Raw genomic sequence first — 13,289 nt, 5'->3', positions numbered from 1 at the left:
TATATATATTCAGACAAAGTTTAATGATGATTTATGTCATCTTTCCGTCGTCTCAAGCAAGAGTTGTTAGAAGAAGGCGAGTGCATTGTTGAACCCCTATGATCAGCTTCTTGTCGCCTTCATTCCGCGATTCCTACGCAGATAGCAGAAACGCCAGTCAAATGGATTTCGCTCGCTCTCTCTCTCTCTCTCTCTCTTCAACGCATCACGCCATAAATTTCAAGAGAGGAGAAAAGGGGAAATAAAACTTCAAAGCGAAACACTGAAAGATCGACCATTTAGCGTCTGGCTTTGCCCTGCCGTCCGAATCCCCACGCCCCCACCATTTTTTTTAATGATCTCCCCCTCCTCTTGAGTCATTACTTAATTCTTGAAACTGGGTGTCTCCTTCTTGTCGACTCTCTCTCTCTCTCTCTCTCTCTGCCCGCCTCGCTCTCGCGCACTCTGTTCCAACTGTCTCTTTCCGTCTGGCCATCATCAGCACGTAAAAGGACGAGGGAGGCTCGGCGAATCAAGAATCGCTCCGACCCAATTGGCCCTTCTGAACCCGATTGGCCTTTTCGGGCGTGGGTTGTGGTGGGTGACAGTCAGGAGTGATGAAGAGGTACAGGAATGGCGAGATTTGGGACTTTGAGCATGAAATGCCGGTCATGGGTAACGAGGTGATTCTTGGGTTGGACGGTGGGACGACGTCGACGGTGTGCATATGCATGCCTCTGCTTCCGGTTTCCGACCCTCTCCCCGACCCCCTGCCTGTTCTGGCCAAAGCCGTCGCCGGTTGCTCCAATCACAACAGTGTTGGCGGTAAAAATTTTGTCACTGTTCAGTTATTGCTTGAGTTTTCTTTTTCTCTCTGTTTGTAGATGTGTTTGATTTTTTTTGTCTACTCGTTTCATGTGCGTCATGTTTTCTTGATGTTGTGTGGTATGGTGGTTTTGATAATATAGAAGTTTGCGAAGTTGTGTATGGTGTCGGTTTGGTTTTTTTTGTGTTCAAGCTGCATTGCGCACCACCTGGTTTGTGTTTGCGTACGGCATTCTTCATGTGTTGCTGAAATTGGGGCTAATTGAGTTCATTGTGTCTGAGCTCTGACCTCTGAAGGGATTTACCAACTTTTTGACGCCGGATCAATATATCCGTATTTGGTGTCAAATTACAGAGAGAGCCAATTAATAGGCTGTTTGCAATGAGGAGGTGTGTGGATCATAGATGTATGTCCCTCAATTCACAAGTTCTTGCCGATTATGCTTGTTTTTTTTCTTCAAGGAAAGGCTGTTTGAGATGCAAGGTCCTTGTTACTTTTTTGGATCAGTGGTTTCCCTTTTGAATTCCTTTTTTTCTGTATTAAATGGGGTAGGTACTCCAACTACAATGCTTCTGGAGAAAGAAATGTAATTTGGGCTGCATATTTGCTTGTTTGATCATGTTGCTGTTGGCCTGGTTTTTTTTTTTTTTGGTCAGGGAATTGTTTCACATGTCTACGAATGGCATAGGTCTTCAACATTGAATCCAAGTTTTTGGCTTTTAACTGCTGGTTGAGATGAACCTCACTGGAAGTATAGCCTCCAGAGAAAAAGGAGAAGTCAATATAAAGCGTACGCATTGTCTGTGCTATGTAAAATTAACAATCAGAGTGTCTCTCATTATGAATAGAAGATTGTGCTCAATCTGAGTATGGGTTTCCCAAAATTCTGCTATATTGTTTGAAACCAGTCGAAACTCGATAGATTGCAAATAGAAAACTGAAGCCATTGGCTACTCTAAAATTCGAATTGACTATGTCAGTTATGTGGGCAGTCAATTCTGTGCATGAGTGCATTGTCCATATCTTTTTCCACTGTAGGTGTAAAGTGTCCCAATGGCTGAGATGTGACAAGTAAGGGAGCGATGATAAGCTAATACATTTTGAGGTAAATGATGGCAGTGGCTCTCTATGGTAAAAGCAGTAATGGCAGCCATACTACTGGAAATTTTCAACTGAAAGGCGCATTCCACGATTGAAATTTGCAGGCATCGTGGGCTTTTTACTTGTACTACTCATAAAAGAATTAAAGAAACCGGTGATATTTTGAAATTCAATGTTATTTGGTGATGTCCCAGTGCCATTTTGTCATGCCATCTTCCAAGAATGAATTTTCCATTTTTCTTGATGCCATTCTTGAGTTTGAAGTTGAACCTTGGAACTGGGCAGAGAGATAGGGGGATATACCGTACGTTGTTTTGCATGAGTTTGCTATATTTGTCGAAACCGGTGATATTTTGAAATTCAATGCTATTTGGTGATGTCCCAGTGCTATTTTGTCATGCCATCTTCCAAGAATGAATTTTCCTTTTTTCTTGATGTCGTTTTTGAGTTGAAGTTGAACCTTGGAACTGGGCCGAGAGATAGGAGGATATACCTTAACTGCGTTTTGCACGAGTTTGCTTTATTTGTCATATATCTTTTCAATACAATTTCTAGCTGCTCTTTTTCTGCATGACTTGTGATTAACTACAAGTCTGGAAAAATTGTAACATGGACCAATTTTCATGAGATGATCTAATGATTTTTCTCAATCTTTCCATTTTAAAGAAGCTGCTGCAAGGGAGACGCTGGAGCAAGTTATGGCAGATGCTCTTGCTAAATCTGGTTCTAACCGGTCAGCTGTCCGGGCTGTTTGTCTAGCCGTGTCTGGTGTTAACCATCCAACTGATCAGCAGAGAATAGTAAAGTGGCTCAGGTCTGCTCTGGCAGTACATTGTTTGATTACTAATTTATAAGCTGTTCAGGAGAAGGTTTATTTTGTTGCAGTGATTTCAATTAAATCCACATCGATGGGTATTCAATGAATGCCTGACATTATAAGAAGTTTCCTTTTGGATTTTTCTTATTATTTCGTGAGGAATATAGATGCACTTAACCGAGAAAGAATGGACTTCAGTGCGTGAATTCTGTCCTGGCTAGGATTTCTTTCTTGAATTTATTGATACGGGGAAGCTACTTTCCATTTTAGAAACTTCTTGGTTTATTCTATTATACTCTTTATTGAATATTTTAGAAGTTGTCGCATGCAAAATGTTGTTTTTTCTAATTGTATAAGATGTCGTACTTCCAATATCGTTTTTTCTATTTGCAATAGCTATTAGCAAAAATTGCCCTATACAATGCATTATCCTGTGCAGAAATTTATTATCATACATTTTCAATTTCTGAAGTTTCATTTCCCAGGGCAGTCTTATATTTGTCTGATTTCTGAAAAAAGAAATATTATACAGCAAACAAGAGTGAAAAGGTTCTGACGAATTCATTTTGTCATACACGCATCTTGTACTTTGAAACCATTAAGAAAGAGGAGTTTCTCAAGAGCTGAATAAAGAAACAAAAGGAGAAAAAAAATGAAAAAAGCAGACACAAAGAGAAATAGAGGAATGAAAGAGTTTCCATGCAGATTGTGATTTGTGAATGCTCCAATACAGTGGAGAGATAATGCAACTCTGTTAGTTATCTTATAAATCCATAATTTCTTCAAAATAATAAGACATATTGTAGAAACTAGGTGGCTCTCTTTCAGTTGATTTAAGTGCACAAGTTCTCTCACTGAGTGGTGTACTTGCATATGGCTACATCAAATTTCATAACGTTTTTTAACATTGTTTTACACGTATTAATAGGATCTAAATATTTGCAGGGAAATATTCCCGAGCTATGTTAGGCTCTATGTTCAAAATGATGCCGTTGCAGCTCTGGCGAGTGGAACCCTGGGAAAACTTCATGGATGTGTTTTAATTGCCGGTACTGGCACCATCGCTTATGGATTTACAGAAGATGGAAGAGAAGCTCGGGCTGCTGGTGCAGGGCCCATCTTAGGCGACTGGGGAAGGTACATGGCTCATTTTCTCCAATTTCAATTTCGTAGGGCTAAAAGTTTGCTCTACATTTGCATGTATCCTACATGCATATTTTGTACGTTCTTTTTCAGGATAAGAGATTATGGCCTTTGACTAAATTTAGAGTTAATGGTTATAATGCTCATTTATTGCCTTAGGACGTGCCTCATTATTAGAGTTTAATAGTTTGATTTGTTAAGGGGTGATGACATGGGTGGTCATTGGACTTTTCTTCAATATTCAATGTGGGCTCTGAGTTCTTTTTCTTTTTTCGCATCCAATCACTAAAATTTGAAAAAAGTATCGCTCCAATATTCTTCTGCTAATTGTATTGTAATATTACGCGCATTTTTCTATGTGTATTGCAACGTTGGCATTTACTGGGCCAAAGTAATGACGTGGACTTCCACGTCGTTTTCCCAAGTCAACAAATCTTATTTTTGTTCTTTGTTTGGGCCGGAGGGAGGGAGGTAGTTGCATCGGTCAAGTCATATCAAGATGGAATACTGACACGGGTGGTCCATATGGTATGATACTAGTGAAACGTGCGGTTTGTTTATGAAAGTTGACTGACATCGAGGATGAGCATCAGGTCATGTTGTCACGATGAGAATTTATTGGAAATGTGTTATGTGTGGCAGGAAAGTTTAAGCTCTCTCATCTCTTATGCCGGTCATAAGTATGTCAACTACCTGAATTCCTGTTTATGTAACTGCTATTGCGTCAGAAGTATTAACGGCATCAATTCCTGTATCATGACGGCACATGATTGCCAGAGATGCTGCTAAGGGCTTGAGATCTATGTTATCTCCCTTCTGTTTACCTCTGGATTTCTTGAGGTCAACTCTAATCAATTTGCCTCTGTTATGTGCTTTGATGCATTCCATCATGTAGCTGTTAAAGAAATTTGTGGGTTTGGTTTTCAAATCATTGTGTTGCGTGCGTGTTCAGCAACATTTAGCATAATTTTTCTTTTTTGATTGCAGTGGTTATGGAATAGCTGCACAGGCATTAACGGCAGTAATTAGGGCACATGATGGTCGTGGGCCAGAAACAAATCTGACTTCCAGCATATTAGAAAAGCTTGGCCTTTCTTCAGCAGATGAATTAATTGGGTATGCTTTTAACTCGTGGATGTCATATTGTCTGTAGGTTCAAAGTCTAGAAATCTTTAGGAAGATTACTGAGTAGAATACAGTGAGCACATTTGTTTCCAAACTTCTGGATCACTGTGACCTTATGTCAACAACAGATTTGTTCCTTTTAATTTAGCAAAAAGATGAACGGATTCATTCTTTTGACAAAAAAAAAAAAAAAGAAGAAAGAACCAAAAATTTGTACTTTGATTGCACAGTTTCCTTGTTGGTACATCTTTTTCTTCTTCTTCTTCTTTTTTCCATGTCACTAAACGTGGTACTAGTTGTTCAAGAGATGATTCATTTTGAGAGGATATTCAGAAACACTGTTGTTTCTACTGGGCTGTTCATTGCAATTTAGACTGAGATAACTCTCTGAAATTTGGTTAGTCAGTCTCTGTCCAATTGCAATTCTACTGATTGCTTGTTGTAAATCAGCACTCTATGCATAATCAGTAGTTGGGGTTGCATTGAGATTCTTTCTCTCTCAATAAATCAGGTGGACCTACGCAGATCCATCTTGGGCTCGCATTGCAGCACTTGTCCCAGTCGTGGTGTCTTGTGCAGAGGCAGGGGATGAAGTTGCTAACAAGATCTTGTTTGAATCTGTCCAAGAGTTGGCTTTAAGTGTTAAAGCTGTTGTTGAAAGACTTCATCTGTGTGGTGAAGGTGAGACACTTCACCATAGAGATATACTTGAGGACCCATTTTACCCTTCATTATTTTCTCATTAGATGTGACGTGCAAATTTGACATCAGAAGTTACGATTTTAGAGCTCTTAAACCATGATATACATTGAAAGGAAATTAAAAGAGTGGAAAATAGGGGAGAGGAAGTATTTGTCAGCACTGGCACTAATTTAGTAATGATGACTGAATCTTTTACTCCTAAGTTGGGTACCCTTCTACTCTAAACCATAATATCTACTACCAAAGTTTTGAAAGCTTCTTATTCTCAGAGTCCTTCGTCAGAGTCTATGTTCTTTAGGCCTCCCTTGGCAATTTTGACGTAAGTTCGACCTTTTAATTGAAAACATCTTTTGGAGCTACCGATAGACATGTCCAAACACCTCAAACATGTTTACCTAGTCTTCATGTTTTTTCTCCTATTGGAAACAATCATCTCCATGCTATGTGACGTGTCTGCAGATATACCTGATCAACTCCATCTCGTATTAATCCATCTTCTATGCACACTGATATCACTCTCCTTTTTTTTGTGGTTTTCAATAGAACAATTGGATATCAACTATATGGAGTTTTATTTACAGCGCATTAATGGAGTTCTTGTACTTCAACGGGATTTTGTAGTCAACTTAGAGTGCTCGTTTGATCCTCTTAAATCTTCATGCAATTGCATAATAGCCTCAAATTATCAAAATGGCTCATCTTTTGGTTATTCCTTGTTCCTCATTTCCCAATTGCTTTATTTGTAGATTTGGTTTACTAAATTTTGTTTGATATTCTCTGGAGATGGAAATAACTCAAATAGAAACTCTCAGTTTCGACAGTTTTCTTCAATTATAATTAAGCTTTTGCAAGCACTCTGTACTCTGTTTAGGTTCCAATGAGCAAAAACTTCAAACCAGGGAAGCTTTGGTACGGTGTACCTCATGGATAACAAATATATTCCTTTCAGCAATGGGCAGAGATTGTAGTTATTTTTCCACTGTAGTATTATTATTGATGAATGGCTATGAGGGAACTCAACATATTTTTCAGCCATTGTTTCGTAAAATAGCAGATATGCCTTGGTTATTCTCTCTTGGATATTTTTATTGCATCACGGCCATTTGATTCTAACTTTCCGAATCATCTACTGCGATGGAAATGAAAACTTTGATGGATGCGTATTGTGCATTCTTCTATGTGCCCATTAGACACAGTTGATAAATTACTATGTGGAATTTGTATTACATAATCATGAAAATGGCATTACAGATGGAAAAGATTCTTTCCCCCTTGTCATGGTGGGTGGTGTTCTTGAAGCGAAGAAGAGATGGGATATTGGCAACGAAGTCATAAACTGCATCTCCAAGGAGTATCCTGGGGCAGTTCCTATCAGGCCAAAGGTAAGCATGTCCATTACTGTTCAAGCGAAAAGAATGACAATTTCTTTAGGAACATACGGATAATGTGTGTCCACTGGGTAGCATTTTATGATTCTCTCGTTCTTGTGACCAGAAATTCATGGGAACGTAGAGAGCTTCAACGAATTATAATTTTTTTTTTCAACCTTAGATTTGCAATCAATGAAGTTTCGGATATCTGCACACACACACACACACACGTGATGTGTGTCTTTATGTATCTAAACAGACCATACATCTTTATGTTTCAGTAGGCCTGGCCCTATGCGTTTGGTACATGACATGTAGACGCATTAAAAGAAATAGTCGAATACAGATCTTGTGAGTTTTTCTTCTAAACCTTTGGGGCTTCTGGCACGCAATGTCTAATACATTTTTTATGTTCGAAAAAGTTCTCTGATGGTTGCTTTTACCCGTGACGTCTGCGCATTTTGTACTTGTCCACCGAGATTCTTTCTAGCCAGCATTTGATGCTGGTGCTCGTGCTGTGGATTTTAACCAAGTCTGCACTTGAAGTGCAGGTGGAGCCTGCGGTTGGGGCAGCATTGCTGGCTCGGAATTGTTACATGAAAGAATTCTGCAAGGAGCTATAGGAGTCCAATTCTTGAAGTTTCGCTAGAGTCGACCCAATTGTACAGTAGGAAAACAATGACGTTTGCTAGCGTTGGCAAAACATAAACACCATCGGACAGAGGAAGCAACAGTCTGAAAAGAAAATCAATTCAAGTCTGGTGAAAGGGTTCTTGTTCATTTAGCCACAAACCAATAGGTTGTCTCCGTTCTTCTCTCTCTCTGAGGTTATATATTTTCTTTTTCCCCAGCAGATTGTTTTTCACTTCTTGGGTGAAACATGCTGCAACGCTATCGTCCGTGAGGGCTGAAATTTGTCCGTGGGCTTGTATTTCTTTTGCCGTTGATGATTAGTTTCAACGCAATTGAGCGTCCTCTTGTCGCTATAATGACTTGTCGCCATGGCGGAGCATTCTCGCTGAGAATTTCGTTTACCTTTGGCAAGTGCACCTGGCTGGTGTTAGCTTTTTCGCTTTGTATTTTGATGTTGACAAATGGGCAATCACCCACCATCCCTAGACTCCAACGGGACTCGTGACGAATTTCCAAGCACCGTATGTATGTGAATTCATGATTGTAACCGGTGGCATCGGAAGGACTCGAACCCGAGGTCAGTCTTCTCAGGACCGAAACAATTTTAGCATCGTGTCGTTTACGCAGTTTCATTCCCACAGTTGCCATCCTGAAGTCACTGTCCAATTGACCTTTAGGAGAGGAGCAATAAGTGTTGAGAGCACTGTGTTTGGCATCATGATAGATCCATCTGCCAAACCCTGATAACTAGCTCAACGAAACATTCTTAGGGGTGATGGTGAACGCCTAGCTAAGGCAATGGGTTGTAAAAGGGATCAATCTTGCATTGAATGTGCCTCTTTGGGGTTCACTTGCTTGGTGGTAAAAATTTGCTCCTAAGTCCTAGTAGACGAGAGCACCATTCTGTCATTATAGTCGTTAATGTATACCCAACCACCAAGCCCTACTAGCTAGCTCAAAGAAATAAATGCTATTTGGGTGATCAATACCAAAAATAAGTAGTTTGTTCCAAAATAGACTAGTTAAATGGGTAGATCGGATTAGGTTATAAATGGTCCGATTCAAATTGACTTGTTAATCCGTTTGTGACCTATTTATTAGTAATGTAGATTTCTTGATCCATATCCCATCCAATACATACCTAACTCATATCCGATCAGATTCATATTACTAACACATTTCCATATTTATCTCAATCTAAGAAAACTTATTTCTTATAATTTTTTTTTCAAAAAAGTAAAGACAATAAAAGAAGGAGGAAGAGAAATAATTACAAAAATTATTCACGTCGATGCCCGTCATACCACGTAGGGCTGCGGATCTTCACGTGAGCAATTTTCCTCTAAAATCGATCGAAAAGATTATATTAATAAATCATTGAAAGGTTTAGTATTAAATTAATCCAATTAAAAAGGTTTAGAACCGACTCGTATGCGCACAATAGATTTTACATTGTTTTTTAGTAATTTGCCCCTCGTCTGAAGTTATGACCAAAAACTTCAACGGGACAAAAACTTCTATTGATTTCTCACGCGTCGTTTACTTGTCAACCTACGAACATTACGCCTTTATTAGAAAGCGTATGGCAAGAATGGCTGGCCCCACACACACAAAACAAAATCAGCACAATCATCGAACAGCGTTCGGAGAATACGAGAAAGCATCGCCGCTAATTGACGGGAGTCAACCACGACTTGTCTGACATGAATGGAGCCTTCCACGCGCTTTCGCGAGGTGTCCACGTTAGCGACGACTTCGACCACAATTAATAATTATTATTATGGTAATGCGAAAATTAAAAAGAAATTAAAATTGAGAAGAAGAAAATGTCATAAATAGCAATTTTGTAAATTTACAATGGGTTTGATTGCGTTCGAACAAGGAATTATTAGTTTCCCACAAAGCCCTGGGGACCACCACTTGCTGAAAACTTGTAACACAACAACATGACAAACTTACTATGTTAGATCTTACTTTTGTATTTAGTGGCAAAAACAAGCGACAAAAAAAAAAAAAATTGCTTTTTATTTTTATTTTTATTGAGAGGTTATCCAATTTTGGTGGGGATGGGAATGATTATGTTTTGAATAAGAATAGCCATCGGACTAGCCGCCTCGAGTTATATGAAATGTGTGGAAAGCAAGTGAAAATTCTCTTGTGATATTTTTCTCATCACACAAAAAATTAAGGGGCTTGATTTGATTTTGACTATATATATACACACACACGAGCGCGCCCTAGATATTTGTCAACCATGGAATAAGAGCATATTTTCATTTCCAACGTGGGGGATTAGAGGAAATCGTCCGTGCCGACATAGATCAATTAAGCTAACTACCACAATTCCAGAAAAAATAGCGGAATTTTCACGTGATGCCCTACTTAAATATCGCGCGCTTTGCACGTCTCATATTTTTGTGATCGACCGGATTAATCTATCGTTGTATAAAGAACAGTAAATATTTAAAAATGGATGAAAATGAGAGGAACTTTTTGATGCATCTAGTCGGCCGTTATCAGAAGATCATTCGTCGTTGATATATCGGAAGATCATTCGTCGGCCATTATCAGAACTTTTTGGTGTCCCGGACAATTTTTTTTAAGTACTTATTTTAATTCAAAAAAGTTTTATATGATTTTGAAAAAAAAATGCCTCAAATTATTTTGAATATGCTCCGTTTGTTTCACGAAAAAAATAACTTCCAAAAAAATATTTTCTGGATTTTCTGGCGTGCAATTCGTGGAAAATAAGCGAGTTAAGGAAAATATTTTCTGCCTATGGAAAAAGCTCCTTGAAAAGTGGGAAAATATTTTTCCTCATCTTTGGTCCCTCAACTCCTTTACTTTCATTTTTTTTATTAACTTAAAATTTTTCTATTTCTTTAATTTTTTTTCTTTTCCTTTTCTTTCTCTGCCGATCACCGGATACAATTGCTCACTCGAGGCCGGTAAGCTCAGGCCAAGCCTTGTCGGCCTTGCCTTGCATGTGACCGGCTACCGGCCAAAACTAGAAGAAGTAAAAAATAAAAAGATAAAAAGAAAAGAGATAAAAGATAAAAGATAAAGATACAGAATTAAAAATTCATTTTTAACAAAATGACAATAAGAAAGAAAAAATTATTAAAAGGAGTACATGGGAAAATCAAATCCGATTTTCCATACAAAACAACAAAAAGTATTTTTCGAATCTATTTCATATTTCAGCCAAACATCAGAAAATATTATCATTTTCCTGTAAAATAACTTTCTAGAAAATAATTTCTAGAAATGCTACATTTGCTACGAGACAAACAGAGACAGTCATGTGGCTTCAAAGATTTTAGAAGTTCCATATATTAAGAGAAATTCAAATCCCAAACAAGAAAAAAAAAACAATGGTTATTAGAAGTCGCAAGACGAGTTCTAATTACCCAATTACAAGAAGGGTTTTGCAAATCGTAATCTTTTCTTAACTACTTGGGCATGAGCTACCTAACTAATTCTTGGAAAAAAGTGTCCAAGGAGAAGCTGACCATTAAATAACTCTGAGGACTTGTCAGATTGAAGCCAAGATGACAAATTGACAATGCAAGCCGAACAATGCAATGATTCGTCTCATTAGTTCCTTCACGCGATTTTGCAATTTCAGTAAGGAAAAATGACACAAATTATCTCTGAATTTTGGCTCAATGTGTAATGTCATTCCTAAATTTTTCATTTGCTCAATGCGATTCCTAAACTTTAGCCTAATACGTAGTGTCATCCGCGAACATTTAATTTGTTCAATTTGGTCCTCGAGTTTTTGGTACACGTATAATTTAGTCCCTAAACTATATGAATGCGTTCAATATAGTCCCTAAACTTGAATTAATAGAAGGATAAAATTATGTGTTTTCATATAGTTTATGGACTAAATTGAAAATTTACCAAAAGTTCATATACCATGTTGAATAAATTAAAAGTTCGAGGATGATATTGCGCATTGAACTGTTCATATACTATGTTGGACTATATTACACATTGAGTTAAAATTTATAAACAATTTGTGTTGTTATCCGATTGGATAACGAGGTTTAAGCCCAAATAAAAAAGAAGAAAGAAGCAAAAACAACCGAAATAGCTGCATTCATCTCAAGGAAGGTTTTCATGCAAGGATGTCACCCTCTTCACCGACTTCCATTTTAATTGACCCCGTCTATTTTCCTTTCGGTCAGAAATTGGCCCCAATGCTTTTCAATTGCATTTACTTCTGTCTTCTTCGCTAAATGCGCCGGAAAAATTCTGTATGCACTTGGAGCATGTGAGCGGAAACCATGGAATTTCGAATTTCGGTAGAACACGACGAGCCAGAAGGAGAGTCGACGTCGCCCTTTTACGGGGAAAAGTACCAAAAAAATCTTGAACTTATTGCATCTGTACCAATTCAATCATAAAGCTTTTAATTAGACTAATTTAATCATAAACATTTTTCACATTAGTATTACTTCAGTCCATTCGGCCAATTTACGCCAAAAATCATTAATATGGATGCCGTGTAGCGGCTCGGCCCCCGCCACCTGCTTGACCCGACACGCTTGTGCGTTACGCTTTAATTTGATATTATTAATATTAATGGTGCAAGAGGAAGGCTAAAATACAAGTGCATGAAGAACGTGCGGCAGGCACGACGTCTAAGGTTTGGCTTTATTTATAAAGTTCATATTCCTATTAAAGCGAACGATCAATAAGCAATAGACTTGGGAATAATTCTTTATATCTTTTGAAAGATTCTTTACAAAAGTTCAAATGCTACAAACTACGATGACTACTTTCATCCTATCGACATCATCATCTAGCTTCATATTCACCACCATATTCTAAGTTGGATCTCATTCCTTATCCAAGTATCCGAAAAGATAGTACCCAAATAGGGGTAAGCTAACCACAGCTTAGCAAGTAAGTGCATCTAGCTAAACGACTAAACCGTCCACTCAACCACTCATTCAAGCAGAATCCTACAATTGACAATCACAAGCACAAGCCATACCAATGCACATGTCATAGGACTATAATTTCGCCATCATTTAGCGTGTATATACGTGTGCAAGAATGATATGTAAATGGTGCATGCTTGAGGTATTTTCGTCAAATGCGCCAATCTCCATTAACCCGTGATTGATCCATCATTTACAACACTCCATTTACCATCCTCTACTCCGAGGCTCCACGTGCTTCCTTTACTCCGAGGCTCCCTGGATATCCGTATAGCACTTTTTCGCACCCGACTCAGGGTGCCACAACTTTATGACATTCCCTGCACACAGCTCAGGGTGTCTCCAACAACTCTAAATGAACAATGTTGATAGGCACTCAAATATAATGCTATATATACGCCTCATGTTATGTGTGCACCATTAATAAAGCACTAGTCAATCTAGTACATTGAACAAAGAATCTCGATGCTATTAGAACATAGTCTTTAGATATTCATATTGCACATTATAACCACCATTCTACACATAAATAGAACAACCCCTTGCATTCAATAGATCCATTAAGTAATCGGTCGAGGCACTACACATCAATTGAAAACACCGAAATCAAATTTAGGTACTAAGATGGCAAGCAAATTCAA

General features: G+C 38.3%; 2 protein-coding genes across 2 annotated transcripts in view; one reads left to right on the top strand and one right to left on the bottom strand.

Moving 5' to 3' along the window:
• LOC115750563 (protein FAR-RED ELONGATED HYPOCOTYL 3) overlaps positions 1-13,289 on the bottom strand; it is an 874,908-nt gene that overhangs the window by 239,989 nt on the left and 621,630 nt on the right. The gene's annotated exons all lie outside the window — the stretch shown is intronic.
• LOC115750553 (N-acetyl-D-glucosamine kinase) lies at positions 241-7,766 on the top strand. Its single transcript, XM_030688005.2, has 7 exons — positions 241-804; positions 2,573-2,720; positions 3,669-3,860; positions 4,854-4,982; positions 5,503-5,672; positions 6,945-7,075; positions 7,615-7,766. Exons 1-7 carry the CDS (start codon positions 597-599, stop codon positions 7,684-7,686), a joined length of 1,050 nt encoding a protein of 349 aa, XP_030543865.1. The 5' UTR covers positions 241-596; the 3' UTR covers positions 7,687-7,766.

This window comes from Rhodamnia argentea, chromosome 10, assembly GCF_020921035.1.
Source record: "Rhodamnia argentea isolate NSW1041297 chromosome 10, ASM2092103v1, whole genome shotgun sequence".
NCBI classification, from domain to species: domain Eukaryota; kingdom Viridiplantae; phylum Streptophyta; class Magnoliopsida; order Myrtales; family Myrtaceae; genus Rhodamnia; species Rhodamnia argentea.
Note: the sequence above shows the minus strand (reverse complement) of the source record. Positions and strands in the feature narration are given on the sequence as shown.